This window comes from Salvelinus sp. IW2-2015, linkage group LG1, assembly GCF_002910315.2.
Source record: "Salvelinus sp. IW2-2015 linkage group LG1, ASM291031v2, whole genome shotgun sequence".
NCBI lineage: Eukaryota > Metazoa > Chordata > Actinopteri > Salmoniformes > Salmonidae > Salvelinus > Salvelinus sp. IW2-2015.
Genome location: NC_036838.1, coordinates 19130432 through 19146437, shown reverse-complemented (window position 1 = coordinate 19146437; position 16006 = coordinate 19130432). Strand labels below are relative to the sequence as shown.

Genomic DNA, 16006 nt, shown 5'->3' with positions numbered 1-16006 from the left:
AAAGACACTGTACAAAATAAATATATAATTGTGCTTTGATCCTTTATTCAAACTCTTGGCGTTTGGATTCAGCCATTTGGTAAACCAAAGATAATAAATAACAAGTAGATGGAAGTCATGACATATTGATAACCATTAGACATTATAAACAAGTGGACCGGCAACATGTTTTCAACACGGACCGCTCACGTCTCACTCAACCGTAGTTCATATAAGACACAGCCGTAGAAAAATAAATCTACCCCCCCCCCAAAAAATAGTAAAAACAAAATTAACGTCTAACAAAAAGCATATGCTCAATGGTTCTGGGAGTAAAGTATGTCATGTCTATAAGGCCTCCTAGACAGAAGCTCTGAAAACAGCACACTGGGAACGAGTGGCTAGAATATGGCACCGTAGCGGCGACTGACAAAACGTCAGTTTGACAAGAGACACGAGGGACCTACTGGATGTGCAATAACACAAGTCTCTCACAATCATGATTGTGGTACAAAACAGGATTTCTGAAATACAGTATAAAGTGAGAGAAAAAGTCCCCAAATGTAACTTTCCTATATTTATGATTCAATTCATCCCAAGGTGCATTTAGTTCTGGGTTCCACTTCTTCCACACCCCAGATGTACAGAACTTTCTCATCTCGCGTTTCCCCACACCAGAGATAATCAAAACATTGAATGCAGGAAAGATTAAGAAACCAGCTTCTTGTAGGGGAAGATGTTTTAACATCGGTCTCATAACATTGTTGGAGAGAGTGAGGTTCTCTCTTGAGTTGGCAGGGGACGTTGGATGTCTTGTGTTAAAACGCCGCATCCCAATTATCCACCCTTTTCTCCAGAGCCCCAATATCCCTCATCCTTCTCAGAGGACATTGACCCCTGGCTCTGGGCTGACCCTCTCCTCCCTTCTACTCCTCACTCCAGGTCCTGCAGGTTTATGGTGCTTCCTGTGAACTGGGAGTTGTCCGAGCCATTGTCATCCTCTGTCAAAGCAGGAGGTTCCTGAGGAAAGGCAGAAAGAAATGACTCCTTTACTTCCATGTTAACTACAGTACAAACACACCACAACCACTGACATTCAAATTCCTTTCATTTTAAAACATTTGGTATTTATGATGCTTTTAGCTGCAAAAGCATCAGCTACTCTTAATGGGGTCCACATGAAACATGACATTAGTCATGAACTGAAAAACATCACACAGCCTACATATCAGTACATACACACAACATCTAGGTCTAATACATTGTACAGTGCAAATTACAATACAAGATATATAAAATGGCTGTGTCTCTTCACAGCTCCCTTTGTGCAGTAAGGTGTTCTTTTACAGTTTTTGTAACTGGTTTTATTGCTAACTTGAGTTACCTGGGGTGGCAGAGAGTTCCATGTAGTCATGGGTCTATTTAATACTGCGCTTTTCCCAGCAAAATGTCTTGTGTTGTACCGATGAGTGTCCGAACTGTGTGCCAACTGCTTGAACAGACAGTTCAGTACCTTCAACACATCAATACCTCGCACAAAGACCCATAGTGACGCAGTCAATCTCTCATCTTTGAGCCAGGAGAGACTGACACCTTCTCTCCGTGTACATTAACTGTGATCGATACGGGCTTCTCTGTTCTGGACCAACTGCAATTCACCTACAGCATGTCCTTCTTTGCCGCACATGACCACACAGCTGGGCAGTAGTCCAGGTGTGTCAAAACTAGGGCCTGTAGGACCTATTTGGTCGACAGATGTCAAGAAGGCATAGCAACGCCCTATCATGGACAGACCTCTCTCCATTTTAGCAACCATTGAGTCTATATGTTTTGACAATGACAGCATGCCATCTAGCGTTACACCCAGCAGTTTAATCTCAACTTGCTCAATCGCCACATTATTCAATAGCTCTAAATGAGGTTCAGCATTGAGTGAGTGACTTGTCCCAAAGATTATGCTTTTAGCACGAGATATTTAGAACCAGCTAGTTACACATTCCAAAACTGACTGTGTTGAGCGTCTCTGTGTCTTACTGTTGCAGCCGACATGTATACGGTTCGAGTTGTCAGCGCACACACAGGCTTTATTCAAGGTCAGCGGAAGGTCATTTGTACTGCCCTGCGGAACACCACACAACTGAATTTGCGTGAGAGGCTTTGATTAAACGAAGACCCTGTGTTCTACTAGATAAGTAACTCTCGATCCATAATAAGAGGCAGAGGATGCAAATCTATAACACCTACATTTTTTCAGCAATAGGTTATGATTAATGACATCGAAAGCTGCACTGAAATCTAACAAAACAGCGCCCACAATCTCCTTAATATCAATTTCTTTCAGCCAATTAGGAGTCATTTTTGTCAGTGCCGAGCATGTTGAGTGCCCTTCCCTATAAGCATGCTGATAGTCTGTTTTCTGTAAAATAACGATTTCATTAAAAAAAAAATCTTAACATTTGCTAAGCACTTGTAACAGACTGACTGTACCATTAAAGGGTGCTCTTCTATTTTTATGTAGCAGAATGACCTTTGCCTTCCACCAGGTCTGAAGGCACACACTTTCTTCTAGGCTTAAAATCAAATATGTGGCAAACAGGATTCACACCATTCTGCTTCCAACCTCAGCAATTTCCCATCCAGATTGTTGGTACCAGGTGGTTTGTCCTTATTGAGTCCCACTCTGTGGAACGTAAAACTACAATGCTTGTCTTTCATTATTTGGTCTATTATGCATGAATGTAAAGGATTAGCATTTGATTTTTGCATGTCATACCTAAGTCTGCTAATCTTGTCAACAAAAAAGTGATTAAAATGGTTGGCAACAAGCCATCTGCCTCAATGGAGGATGGAGCAGTTAGATTTTTTGCCTAGAATTGAATTTAAAGTACTCCAGAGCATTTTACTATCATTCATCTTTGTTCCATAGTATAGTTTCTTCTTTTTTGTTTAGTTACGTGATTTGTGATTTTACTGTATGTTTGCCAGTCAGCTGTGTTGTCAGACTTATAGTGCCATCGGAAAGTATTCAGACCCCTTGACTTCTTCCACATTTTGTTATGTTACAGCCTTGTTCAAAAATGTACTAAAATCATTTCTCCCCCCTCAATCTACACACAATACCCCATAATGACAAAGCAAAGACATTTTTGCAAATATATTAAAAATAAAATAATCACATTTACATAAGTATTCAGACCCTTTACTCAGTACTTTGTTGAAGCACCTTTGGCAGTGATTGCGTTGCTGCACAGCTATTTTCAGGTCTCTCCAGAGATGTTTGATCAGTTTCAAGTCCGGGCTCTGACTGGGCCACTCAAGGACATTCAGAAACGTGTTCCGAAGCCACTCCGGCGTTGTCTTGGCTGTGTGCTGAGGGTCATTGTCCTGTAGGAAGATGAACCTTCACCCCAGTCTGAGGTCCTGAGCACTCTGGAGCAGGTTTTCATCAAGGAGCTCTGTACTTTGCCCTGTTAATCTTTTCCCCTCGATCCTGACTAGTCTCCCAGTCCCTACCGCTGAAAAACATCCCTACAGTATGATGATGCCACCACCATGCTTCACCGTAGGGATGGTGCCAGGTTTCCTCCAGACGTGACCTTTGGCATTCAGGCCAAAGAGATCAATCTTGGTTTCATCAGACCAGCGAATCTAGTTTCTCATGGTCTGAGAGTCTTTTAGGTCCCTTTTGGCAAACTCCAAGTGGGCTGTCATGTGTCTTTTACTGAGTACTGGCTTCCGTCTGGCCACTACCATAAAGGCCTAATAGGTGGAGTGCTGCAGAGATGATTGTCCTTCTGGAAGATTCTCCTATCTCCACAGAGGAACTCTTGAGCTCTGTCAGTGTCACCTCCCTGACCAAGGCCCTTCTCACCCGTTTGCTCAGTTTTGCCAGGCAGCCAGCTCTAGGAATAGTCTTGGTGGTTCCAAACTTCTTCCATTTAAGAATGATGGAGGCCACTGTGTTTTCTTCAATGCTTCAAACATATTTTGGTACCCTTCCCCAGATCTGTGCCTCGACATAATCCTGTGTCGGAGCTCTACGGACAATTCCTTTGACCTCATGGCTTGGATTTTGCTCTGACATGCACTGTCAACTGTGGGGCCTTTTATAGTGATGGTTCGGATTTCTAAACTTTAAATATGAATCATTTGTTATGCTAGAGACATGAGGTGTGCCATAGTCTATGGTCTACACCAGAAGTTAATGGGTATCTGTAGGAGGAATGCATATGATCAATGCAATTAAGCTTGGAATGTACTGAGTGTAGGGAAAACAATCACGTGGCAGCACTGATAAAGGGGAGAGCCATGGATTAGTGATGAAGGGCGTCGAGGTGAGGTCACATTAAGGGAGAATGAACAATTTATTGCCAGTATCTCTTTATTTTCTGCCTAGCAATAAAGATTCAATGGTTAGCGAGACAGAGGAGACTCCACACCAAATTGGGGTATATATACCACTAATGGTAGAACCATAGAACCAAGTCTGTCTGTTAAGCTGTTCAATCCTCTGGGATGAATAAACTTGGTTTTAGCTTTCATAGTGTCCGTCGAGTTCTTACTCTGATATTTAGAACCTAACAAGACAGGTGTGTGCCTTTCCAAATCATGTCCAATCAATTGAATTTACCACAGGTGGACTACAATCAAGTTGTAGACACATCTCAAGGATGATCAATGGAAACAGGATGCACCTTAGCTCAATTTCAAGTCTCATAGTAAAGGGTCTGAATACTTATGTAAATAAGGTATGTTTATTTTTTAATACATTTGCAAAACTGTCTAAAAAAACAGTTTTTGCTTAGTCATTATGGGGTATTGTGTGTAGATTGCTGAGGAATTGTTGTTAAACAATTTTAGAATAAGGCTGTAATATAACAAAATGTGTAAAAATGCAACGGGTCTGAATACTTTCCGAAGGCACTGTATTTGCCATTTCCTTTGCCTCATCTCTCTCAGCCATTTTATCAATGAATCATCTATCCATGGGGATTTGGCAGTTCTAACAGTCAGTTTCTTGACGGGCGCTTGCCTAGCAGTAACCGGAAGAAGCCGTTTCATAAATGCTTCAAGTGGAGCGTCCGGATGTTCCTCATTACACATCATTTTTCACATCTTCCATATAGGAATCATAGCAAAACCTCTTATATGATCGTTTACACACATTCTTTGGAACTTTGAGCTAAATATGGATATTATAATCATTACATCCAATTGGTGTGGATACTGCTATTGAGGCAATTTCTGCAACATTAGTAAAGGTGTGATCAATACACCTTGGTGATTTAGTTCCTGTTTGTAAATACCCTGGGAGGTTGACTGATGACTTGAAGCATATTGCAGGCAGTGGTTACAGCTTGAAGATTATTTTTGAGTGGTCAGCTTGATGACAAGCAGTCAATATTTAGGTCACCCAGATAATATACCTCTGTTGATATCACATACATTATTCAACATTTCACACAGTCCAAATACTGACTTTTAGCACCTTGACGGTCCATAGCAACTTCCTACGAGAATAGGCTTTAGGTGTGGCAGATGAACCTGTACGCCAAACATCAGTGTCCGACCTCACTAATTCTCGTGGCTGAATGGAAGCAAGTCCCCACAGCAATGTTCTAACATTTAGTGGAAAACCTTCCCAGAAGAGTGGAGGCTGCCATTGCAGCATAGCCACCCTGGAGTTGGGGGAACCAACTCCAGATTAATGGCCATGATTTTAGAACGATATGTTCGATAAGCAGGTGTCCACATACTTTGTCATGTAGTGTACCTAAAATTAAAATTTTTAAAAAAGAGGGGCGTGGATAAAAAAAAAAAGTCAGTATCTGGTGTGAGCACCATTTGCCTCATGCAGCACGACACATCTCCTTTGCATTTAGTTGATTAGGCTGTTGATTGTGGCCTGTAGAATGTTGTCCCAATCCTCTTAAATGGCTTTGAGAAGTTGCTGGATATTGGTGGGAACTGGAACACGCTGTCGTACACGTCAATCCAGAGCATCCCAAACATGCTCAATGGGTGACATGCCTGTTGAGTATGCAGGCCAATGGAAGAATGACAGATGAGCTTCCCCGAGATAGATTCTGTAGAAATTCTTTGGTTGTGCAAACCCATAGTTCCATCAGCAGTCCGGGTGGCTGGTCTCAGACCATCCCGCAGGTAAAGAAGCAGGAAGTGGAGGCCCTTGGCAGGCAACACGTGGTCTGCGGTTGTGAGGCTGGTTGGATGTACTGCCAAATTCTCTAAAACGACGGAGGCGGCTTATGGTAGAGAAATTAACATTAAATGATCTGGCAAAAGCTCTGGTAGACATTCCTGCAGTGTGCAATTGGCATGCTGACTATCTCAAAACATGAGACATCTGTGGCATTGTGTTGTATGACAAAACTGCACATTTTAGAGTGGCCTTTTGTCCCCAGCACAAGGTGCAACTGTGTAACGATCATGCTGTATAATCCTCTTCTTGATATGCCACACTTGTCAGTTGGATGGATTATCTTGGCAAATGAGAAATGCACACTAACAGGGATGCAAACAAATTTGTGCACAAAATTTGAGAAAAATAAGCTTTCTGTGCTTATGGAATTTTCTGGGATTATTTTTTATTTCAGTTCATGAAACATGGGCCCAACAATTTACATATTGCGTGTATATTCTTGTTTAGTTAAGCAATAACTACCCGGACTATCTGCATTGACCCTTTTTGCACAAACTCTTGAGTCATCACATACGCTGCTGTTACTGTTTATTATCTATCCTGTTGTCTAGTCACTTTATCCATACTTCCATGTACATATCCACCTCAATTACCCCCGACTCTGTACCCAGTGTATATAGCCAAGTTATCGTTACTCATTGTGAATTTATTCCTTGTGTTGTTATCTTTCTATTATTTATCTTTTTCTCTCTGCATTGTTGGGAGGAGCCTTATGTAAGCATTTTGCTGTTAGTCTACACCTGCTGTTAATGAAGCTTGTGATAAATAACATTTGATATGACTAGCTATGAGAAATTAGTTTGTCTTGTCCAGTTAGGAAGTAAATCAAAGAGAATGGGCACAGGCCATCAGACCTCTGTTCCCTCTAACCTTTTGGGGCACTGAGCAAATTTTAGGTCTTGTGAGCAGAAACTTGGAACATTGTGAGAATTTTGAGCAACTTCTGGGACAGTGAACACTGTGGCTGTACCCTTGCAGTTTTAGACAATAGCCAATAGGCTATTGTGGCTATTTGGGCATAATGTAGGCCTACCAAAAAAAACTATGGAGCAAATCCCATAACCTTTTCATATGGAAATAGCTTTTGATTACTATGATATAGCCTACAGTATGTGTGGTGTTCAATGCATGGGGCTTAAAAACATTTTTACATTATAAAGGGGTTGACATTAATTCATGATTTTGTACTTGGTCTGTAATACCATTGGCCAAATAGGTGACTGTAAATTGCATTCTATTGTGTTGTATGATGCAAGAAACCACTTTACAAAATAAAATAAATTATTATTACCATACTGAGAATTAGACAATGTAGGCTACCTCTCTGCCTATGGGCTTATTCGCATATTCAAGCCTGTCTCAAAATACAACACCGCACCTTCAATTAAGACTTAAGCTTTTTACCTGATTGGCTTTTCAAAGACAGCTTGAAATGTAGCCTACACGTTTTGTGCTTTTCCAGGAAGCAGCAACTTCCCATTGCTGACCTATACTTATCTATAACCAGGTTAATAACTCGCTAATTAGCAAAGAATATCAACAAATGTGCACCTCTGCGCTCTGAACTGAAAAGCACATTCACTCATGGGTAATTGAATGACCGCTTGTGGGCTACGCCAATATAATTCTACTCTGTTGCGCTCTGGCCCTGCAACAAAAATCAGACCCAATCTTGCAAAGCTAGATTTGTTTTGTTGCATTGAAAAGGGGCTGATATAATGTTAATTCAATCACAGAAAAAAACCTTGATCTATATAGTGGAAACTAACGGGGCAAACTCAGTGAAGCTCAATCTCTTGCATCTGGCATTTCTTCTGTGGAACAGTCTCGGAGGAAGTGAGTGGCCGTGCACGCGCACAGCTTAGATGGACATTGCCTCAGACTGCGACAACTTGGCTGCACAGTCATTGGCATTTTGTTTTTTTTGAAAACCCGAGTCACAAATAAAATGTATTACTAATTCTATGTGCAAAAAAAGCCCACCTGTAGGATGTTGACGGGCAGGTCCACGGTAAGTTGGGAGTGGGAGCTGGAGGGCTGGGAGCTCAGCTGGAAGGCTAGATCCCCGTCGCTGGGAGGGTCATCCTTACACACACACACACTTTAAATAATTCATTTGAATCCACAAATCATATTAAAAAGGATTCAAACATGCCAATGGTCATGCATGGACAAGCTAGTATATTTTATTTTGGTCTGTAATACATGCCTTCCTCATCAGCACTCTTGTCTGTGCCGTATAAAAAACAAAAATAGCATTGCAAATGTCCTGGTAGGAGAACCTTCTCACCTGCAAGAGTTGGATCTGCACATACTGGGCCCCGGTGACAGGGTCACGGATAGTCAGCCCCCCATTTGCAGATGCAGAACCTTCACCAAAACGGGCGCTTGTGGGAACCAATGGCGCTGAGGCACTGCTGGCCTTCCCGCCTTTACTCTTCCTCTGACCCAATCCTGAGCTCCCTGTAACAAGAAAGGATTAAATAGTTCAAACTATTACTACTAGGAGCTAAATCATATGAGACTAGTACCGTATCTTTAATGATGCTCTTTCTCTACAACAGATAAAACAGGAGCATAATCATATGAGAAGTTCCTATGATGCTCTTTTTTTTTTTTTTACGTCTATGAATAAAAATGAGCCCAATTGTGAGTGGAGTGTGGGCTATAAATTTACCTGAGCAGGCGGTGGGGCCTCTCTGTTTCCTCTTCTTGGCCAGCTGGATAGCTCTGTAGTCAGTCCGCGCTGAGCCACTACTTTCCTACAAGACAGATAGGAAAAACGTGACACACGAAACAACTGCCGTGACTCGGAACATGTATAGAAACGAGGACATATAACATCATCTTATCTCAACTGAATGTCAAATTAAGGGAAAACAGTTATTTGAATTTCATTCTTCAAATTCTGTAACCAGAGCGTTAGTTAGTAAGCCACTCACCAGGAAGGAGCAGGGCGAGACTGCCGAGCTGTGGCTGAGCTCAGGCTCTTTCTGTGGGCTGAACGTGCAGCCGCTGCCGTGGCCAGGGAACACAAACTGGGTCAGCACCTTGCCCCCCTCCTGCTGCCCCAGCACCTCCACACAGCCCAAGAGAGGCCCGCTGCTACCCCTGCTCCCTCCAGCCTCAGTCACCTTAGAGGGGGACGAGAGGAGCTTGGTCCCAGGGGGCGCAGCCAGGGGTGAGGGCTCGGCAGCCAGTGTGCTGGAGGAACTGAGGGTGTGTGTGAGTGTATGGTGGTCTGCGGTGGATGTGGCGGCCTGCATGGTGAGGGCTGTGAGGGAGCTGAGGGCCTCTGGGGTGACCGTCTGCACGTCGTCCAGGTTGAGTGTGCCCTGCGGGGGGAGGACTCCCCCAACTGTCCCCTCAAGGTGGCCCATGTCCACCCCTGCCGCCAGGATGAGCGGGTCCACGGAGGCTTTGACCATGGTAGCACCGTGACCGGACGTGCCTAGGGCGGTGCCAACCGAGGCTGGGTCGATGGTGAGGATGCCCGAGCTGACCAGGGACAAGTCCATGGCGAAGGAGCCTGCTGGCCCTGTGCTGCCCACAGGCACCCCGACCCCGTGGGTGGTGGGCGCAGGACCTCCAAGCACAGCAGAGAACAGGGAGCTGAGGTCCAGGTTGGCAAGCTGGTCGCTTCCGGTGACCCCCGAACCAGTTCCTGTGGCGGTGGCGCCGCTGACCAGCTCGCTGCTGGGGGTCAGCGTGGGTGTGGCCTCCAGCTGGCTTAGCATGTCTGATTGGAAGAAAGACACACAGTCATTACACAGGCAGTGGGGGTGTTTGAGCATGTGTTTCTTGAGGAACAGAGTACGTGTGTGTGATCCGTACCGGGGCTGAGGTGGTGGTGTTTGAGCATGTGGCTCTTGAGGCTACTGCGGGAGGAGAAGTGCTTGCTGCAGTTGGCCACGGGGCAACACGTCCTCAGGCTGCCCGCGTCTTGCTTGTGCTTCTTCGAGTGGATATACAGGCTGCTCCGTGCTGAGAACTTGGCACTGCAGCCTACACAGGCACACACACGTAAGAAGACACATTTATCAGAGGCCCTTTAGAGAGAAGAGCATATCCAACTATCAACCAAAAGTGGTTCAGTCCAAAAATACTTTAAAAAGGGGAAATTAATGTTTTGATTAACCCTACATGGATAAAAGGACGAGGCCAACGGTAAGAGGACAAGGCCCGTATTCATAAAGCGTCTCAGAATAGACCATAGCAGTGATGAACTAGGATCGGGCCTCCCCTGTCCATGTCAGCTAATCTTATTCACCATGGCAAACGCTGATCCTAAATTATCTCATGATGACACCTACCGTCTACGTGGCACTCAAAGGGCTTGGTGCCCAGGTGGGTGATGCTGTGGCCCTTGAGGTGCTCTGCCCTGGTGAAGGACTTGCCACATCCCTCCTCTGGGCAGGTGAAGCGCCTGTCGTCGTCATGCTTCCTGAAATAACAGAGGGCAGGGGGGGGTGGTGGGGTCTATGTGGTCCAAGGTTCAATTCTTTCATCATATGTATACAAATATAATGAAATGCTTACTCCTATGGCTCAGGGAGTTTGAACTATGGGTTTGCTGGCATTCCAGAAAGGAACACACAAAACTGGATGTGTTTTGTAATGGCAAGATGCTTCGGATAAAACTTATGATAAATTACCTTTTTATTTTTACTGCATTATCAATTAGGGAAGAGTATGACTCTAAACAATAAATCCAACACTTTCAAACAAGAGTGACAATTTGGTAGGACAGTTATGAGAGAGGCCCTAAACTAGAACAGAGGACCCACATCATCACAATACCTAAACACCTCAGGGATGGAAAGTTGAGTGAGGGACAGCATTAAGTTACCTTTTGTGCCTAAGTAACTTGGACATGCTGGTGAAGGACCAGCCACAGGCCTCTGAGTCGCAGATGAATGGCCTCTCGCCTGAAACCGAAGGAGGAGACTTAGCCTAGGCATGAGTAACTATACTAATGGTGAAACATGGACCACATAATATGGATTTGTGTCTGTGTTTTGATATTAATATCATACAAGCATTTATTGGTCATGTACACAGATTTGCAGGTGTTATAGCAAGTGCAGTGAAATGCTTATGTTACTAGCTACAACAGTGCAGTAGAATATACACTATATACACAAAAGTATGTGGATACGCCTTCAAAGCAGTAGATTTGGCTATTTCAGCCACAATCGTGGCGGAAAGGTGTACAAATTCAAGCACCCAACCATTCAATCTCCATAGAAAAATATTGGCAGTAAAATGGCCATACTGAAGAGCTCAGTGGCTTTCAACGTGGCACCGTCATAGGATGACTCCATTGTAACAAGTCAGTTCGTCAAAACTTCTGCCCTGCTAGAGCTGCCCCGGTAAACAGTAACTGCTGTTAATGCTCAGCCGCAAAGTGGTAGGCCACACAAGCTCACAGAACGGGACCGCCGAATGCTGAAGAGCGTAAAAATAGTCTGTCCTCGATTGAAACACTCACTACCGAGTTCCAAACTGCCATTGGAAGCAACATCAGCACAAAAACTGTTCGTCGGGAGCTTCATGAAATGGGTTTCCATGGCCGAGCAGCCGCACACAAGCCTAAGATCACCATGCACAATGCCAAGTGTCGGCTGGAGCAGTGGAAATGCGTTCTCTGGAGTGATGAATCCCACTTCACCATCTGGCAGTCCGACCGACGAATCTGGGTTTTGCGGATGCCAGAACGCTACCTGACTCAATGCATAGTGCCAACTGTAAAGTTTGGTGGAAGAATAATGGTCTGGGGCTGTTTTCATGGTTCGAACTAGGCTCCTTAGTTCCCGTGAAGGGAAATCAACGCTACAGCCTAGAATGACATTCCAGACTATTCTGTGCTCCAACTTTGTGGATGGCCCTTTCCTGTTTCAGCATGTCAATGCCCCTGTGCACAAAGCAACATCCATACAGAAATGGTTTGTTGAGATCGGTGTGGAAGAACTTGACTGTCCTGCACAGAGCCCTGACCTTAACCCCATCGAGCACCTTTGGGATGAATTGGCACACCGACTGCGAGCCAGGCCTAATCGCCCAACATCAGTGCCCGACCTCACTAATGCTCTTGCTGAATGGAAGCAAGTCCTTGAAGCAATGTTCCAACATCTATTGAAAAGCCTTCCCAGAAGAGTGGAGGCTGTAAAAGCAACAAAGGAGGGGCCAACTCCATATTAATGCCCACGATATTGGAATGAGATGGTCGACAACAGGTGTCCACATACTTTTGGTCATGCAGTTTACGTGTTGACAGTTTTGTTAGTCGCTTTGGATCAAAATGAATCTGTGGCAGTTTTCGCTCAGCTTATAAAAAGCATTAAGTAACCATAAATGTTAAAATTGAACGTGATATAGTATGGGAACATTTCAGGTGGATGCTACTCATGACAATGTAAAGTGCACTCAGACTTTTGGAAAAGTGTTAAGGCTATATAAACATATCAATCACTATGAAGTACCTGTGTGGCTGCGCATGTGGATCTTGAGGCGGCAGGCCTTGTCATAGCGCTTGTCGCATCCCGGATAGGTGCAGGTGAACTGGCCCGTCTCGCGGAAGTGTGTGCGGTTGTGGGAGAATAGGGCACTGTAGGTGATGAAGGTCTTCTCACAGCCTGAGGAGACACACACACACACACACACACACACAGGCAGAGGTTAAATACACACACAGAAAAAAAAAAGTTACTTCTGTGACAATATATATGAATACACGTGCATATAGACTCACTTTAAACAATGTGAAAATGAGAGTCTCAACATCATTCTGTTACCAAGGAATTGCCCATTAAATAGTTGTTCAGGTGAAATGAATGTTCAGAATGATGATTCAAGTTTCAATGTCACATGCACAAGTACAGTGAAATGCCTTTCGAGTTTACAAGGAAGGCATTTGACTACACAAGCGCATATGACATTGAAACATAATTCTGAACATTTATTTCACCTGAACAACGTTCGCCTCACCTGGAAATTCGCACTTGTGCGGCCTCTCGGGTTCAAAATGGGCCCGCTGGTGATTGGTCAGCCGGGTGGCGCTGCGGAAGCGCTCACTGCAGATTTCACACACGAAGGAGTTCTCTTGGTCGTGCTGCTTCACGTGCGCCTTCAGGTTGTAGACCGTGGTGAAGCGGCGGCCGCAGCCCTCCCACTCGCACTTGTGTGGCCGCACCTTGTCGTGAGACTGGAGGTGGCGTTTGAGCTTGTAGGAGGTGGTGAAGGCCCAGCTGCAGCCCTCAAAGGTGCACTTGAAGGGCCTCTGGTCCTCAGTGTGGTTGAGAAGGTGCATCTTGACCTTTTGGCGAGCGTCGAAGGTGCTGGGGCAGCCGGGCTGGGGGCAGCGGTACGTTGTGACTAAGGCACCTTTCTTGGAGAGTCCTGAAGCACCAATGAAGCTGACAGGCTGGAAGTCGTCGTTGTCGACACAGTCGACGAAAGAACCCTCTGGCCGCAGGGACACCAAGTCACCCTCGCTTATGGCACACAGCGTCCCGCTCTCCTGCTTGATGCCTGGGCACGAGTCCAGAGAGGCGCCAAACTCTGACAATGAACAGTGGTCAGCCAGAGTCAGTTCGGAGTCGCTTGTGGACATGCCAAGCCTATGCTCTTCGTGGTGACCAGTCCGAATAACTGCCACGTTGCTGATTTTCCCAATGGATTTGGTCCCGCTGTCATAGTTGAGAAGCACTATGTCCTCATTGTCTTTCATTCCAAGGTGTTCCTTCAAGCCGACCATTCCGTCATCTTTGTGGGTGTAACCCTCTGGAGGTGCTGCTAGAGTCAGTATCCCGTTTTCTATGGTTACTATGATGCTTTGGTTGTTTATCATGATGGTTCCAGAGAAAGTCTCGTTGGCAGAGGCCCCATCTGCATTGGCGGAAGCAGAGAGGCTCGTGCCAGGGTCGGAAATGAAGTCGGAAGTCTCCATAGTGTCGCTCATTTCCACGATATAGGTGTTTTCTGAAATCAAGGCACTGCGTTCTCTAGCTTCGGGCTGAGAAAGTAATTCGTCTGCCGCGCCACTGTCAATGTTGTCAAGGTGGCCGCATATGTTATCGCCATATTCGTTTGTCAAAACAGCGTTTTCATTCTCCGTTTCATAACACATAGACTGTTTTTCAGTCGGTACAGTTGCCTCACCCTCACTATTTGAACTTGAATTTAATACACTAGACCGAGGAGCAGTTATTTTCAAGGCCCTGCCTGCTAAATTGTTCAAATTCTCGTCTGATTCAATAAGGGCATTGGTGTTTTGAACCTCCATCGAATTACATGGAATGATTTTGGAATCTTCAGGCTTCTTACCGCTTATTGTATCTCCATCTTTGGATGGATTTCCCAGTACGTCTTTATTTGTGTCATTTCCATCCTCTTGGACAATGTTGAAAACCACATACAATTCCTCGGTGTTTTTTTTCGCGCTAGCCGTGGTGTTGCTCCTGTAGGCCGCCGTGCTCTCGCTCGCCAATGACTGCAACAGGGAGGCGCCGTCTTCATGTTGCTGCCGTAAAACCGCAATTTGCAGTTGCTGCGAATGTTCCTCTTCCCCCTCAAAGAAAGGCAACGCCATTTGCAATATGCTATCCCCACTTTCAACATCATATTTGTAACCCGTCCTCAAATCTTGTGGAGGTTGTTGTGTGTTCAGCTCCCTTTCTTTCAAAGTATTCACGTTACGGAGTCCCACACTCGCTGTTTGGGCTTGAAGAGGGCTATTATTTTTACCGTTCTGCTTGCAGACGGGCAAGCAAACACCGCTGCCATTTTCTACCAGCAGGCGAAATGGAGATGTCCTCGGCCTATTGTTGTTGTTGCTTTGCAGTTCGTGCGATTCCAAATTATCCTCTGCTTCGTTCTCGTTCGAAATGGAGCAAGAAAGTGTCGTTGTCCTAAACTGAGACGAGCCTGTTCTACGTGGGGCGCCATGTTGATAGTAAATGTTTTGGGCATCAGAAAGCCCCTGGATTTCCATCTTGGTATCCCTGTAGCAGGCTGCAGTGCATAAAAGGCCCGCCCTTCCCACAAATGGGGAAGGCGAGCCGGTAAGCAACGCCAAAGTTTATCGTAAACCGTGGCCGGAATGGATGGATAACAAACCGATGGAATGGAATGGAACTATTTGTATCTTATTGCAAAGTTCAAAACCATTCAAACGCCCTGCGGTGCCGTAATACATACTCGTTACATTCATGTTATCATTGTATTGAATCTTTTCTGAAAGCAAAATTAGTTGTGCATTGTATGTGGTCTTACAAAAATGTATGGTTTACGGGAGATTGTTATTATTGAGGACCACTAGGTGGCACTATAAGCTCATTACTGTCCAAACGATTTTACATAGTTGAAACAAATGTCTAAGGAGAACAAGACATAAAAAGTACTAATTCATTCATGTCTTTAAAATTAAACAAACGTTTAGTTGTCTTATATGTTTGAATGGTTACTTAATTCTCTAAATTACTTTGAGCTTACCTGTGCATGCAACTCTTGATAGTCTGTCTGTAAGCCTCTGTATGCACACTAATATACACTTTTTTGTCAATGTACAATCAGTAATGTCATTAATATATAATGTGTTTAAATGTGTTAATGTAACTATAAACAGTGTATTTCATTTTGTATGAAAGTCTTTCAGGATTAGTAATTCACTGTAAGGCAGAAATCTTTCTCTAAGATTCACAGATTTCCATGTAGGCCTATTAAGCATACACATAAATAGTTACAGACTACAGTCCAGGGAGACATCCACCATGCACATTAGTAATGAATATGATGATCTATTTTGGG

General features: G+C 44.5%; 1 protein-coding gene across 2 annotated transcripts; it reads right to left on the bottom strand.

Annotated features, from left to right (window-relative positions):
• Nucleotides 1-23: 23 nt before the first annotated feature.
• On the bottom strand, nucleotides 24-15775 carry si:dkey-156n14.3 (zinc finger protein ZXDC). Of its 2 annotated transcripts, none has more exons than XR_011478404.1 (10): nucleotides 13187-15775; nucleotides 12682-12834; nucleotides 11049-11127; nucleotides 10513-10643; nucleotides 10034-10204; nucleotides 9142-9938; nucleotides 8877-8961; nucleotides 8490-8662; nucleotides 8183-8300; nucleotides 24-999 (listed from the first exon to the last, which is right to left on the bottom strand). XR_011478404.1 is itself a non-coding variant. In XM_023984955.2 (10 exons), exons 1-10 carry the CDS (start codon nucleotides 15189-15191, stop codon nucleotides 913-915), a joined length of 3783 nt encoding a protein of 1260 aa, XP_023840723.1. In that variant the 5' UTR covers nucleotides 15192-15775; the 3' UTR covers nucleotides 24-912. The 2 variants fall into 2 exon arrangements, 1 of the variants encoding a protein (XP_023840723.1); XM_023984955.2 differs by having other exon boundaries at nucleotides 8183-8284.
• Nucleotides 15776-16006: the final 231 nt, after the last annotated feature.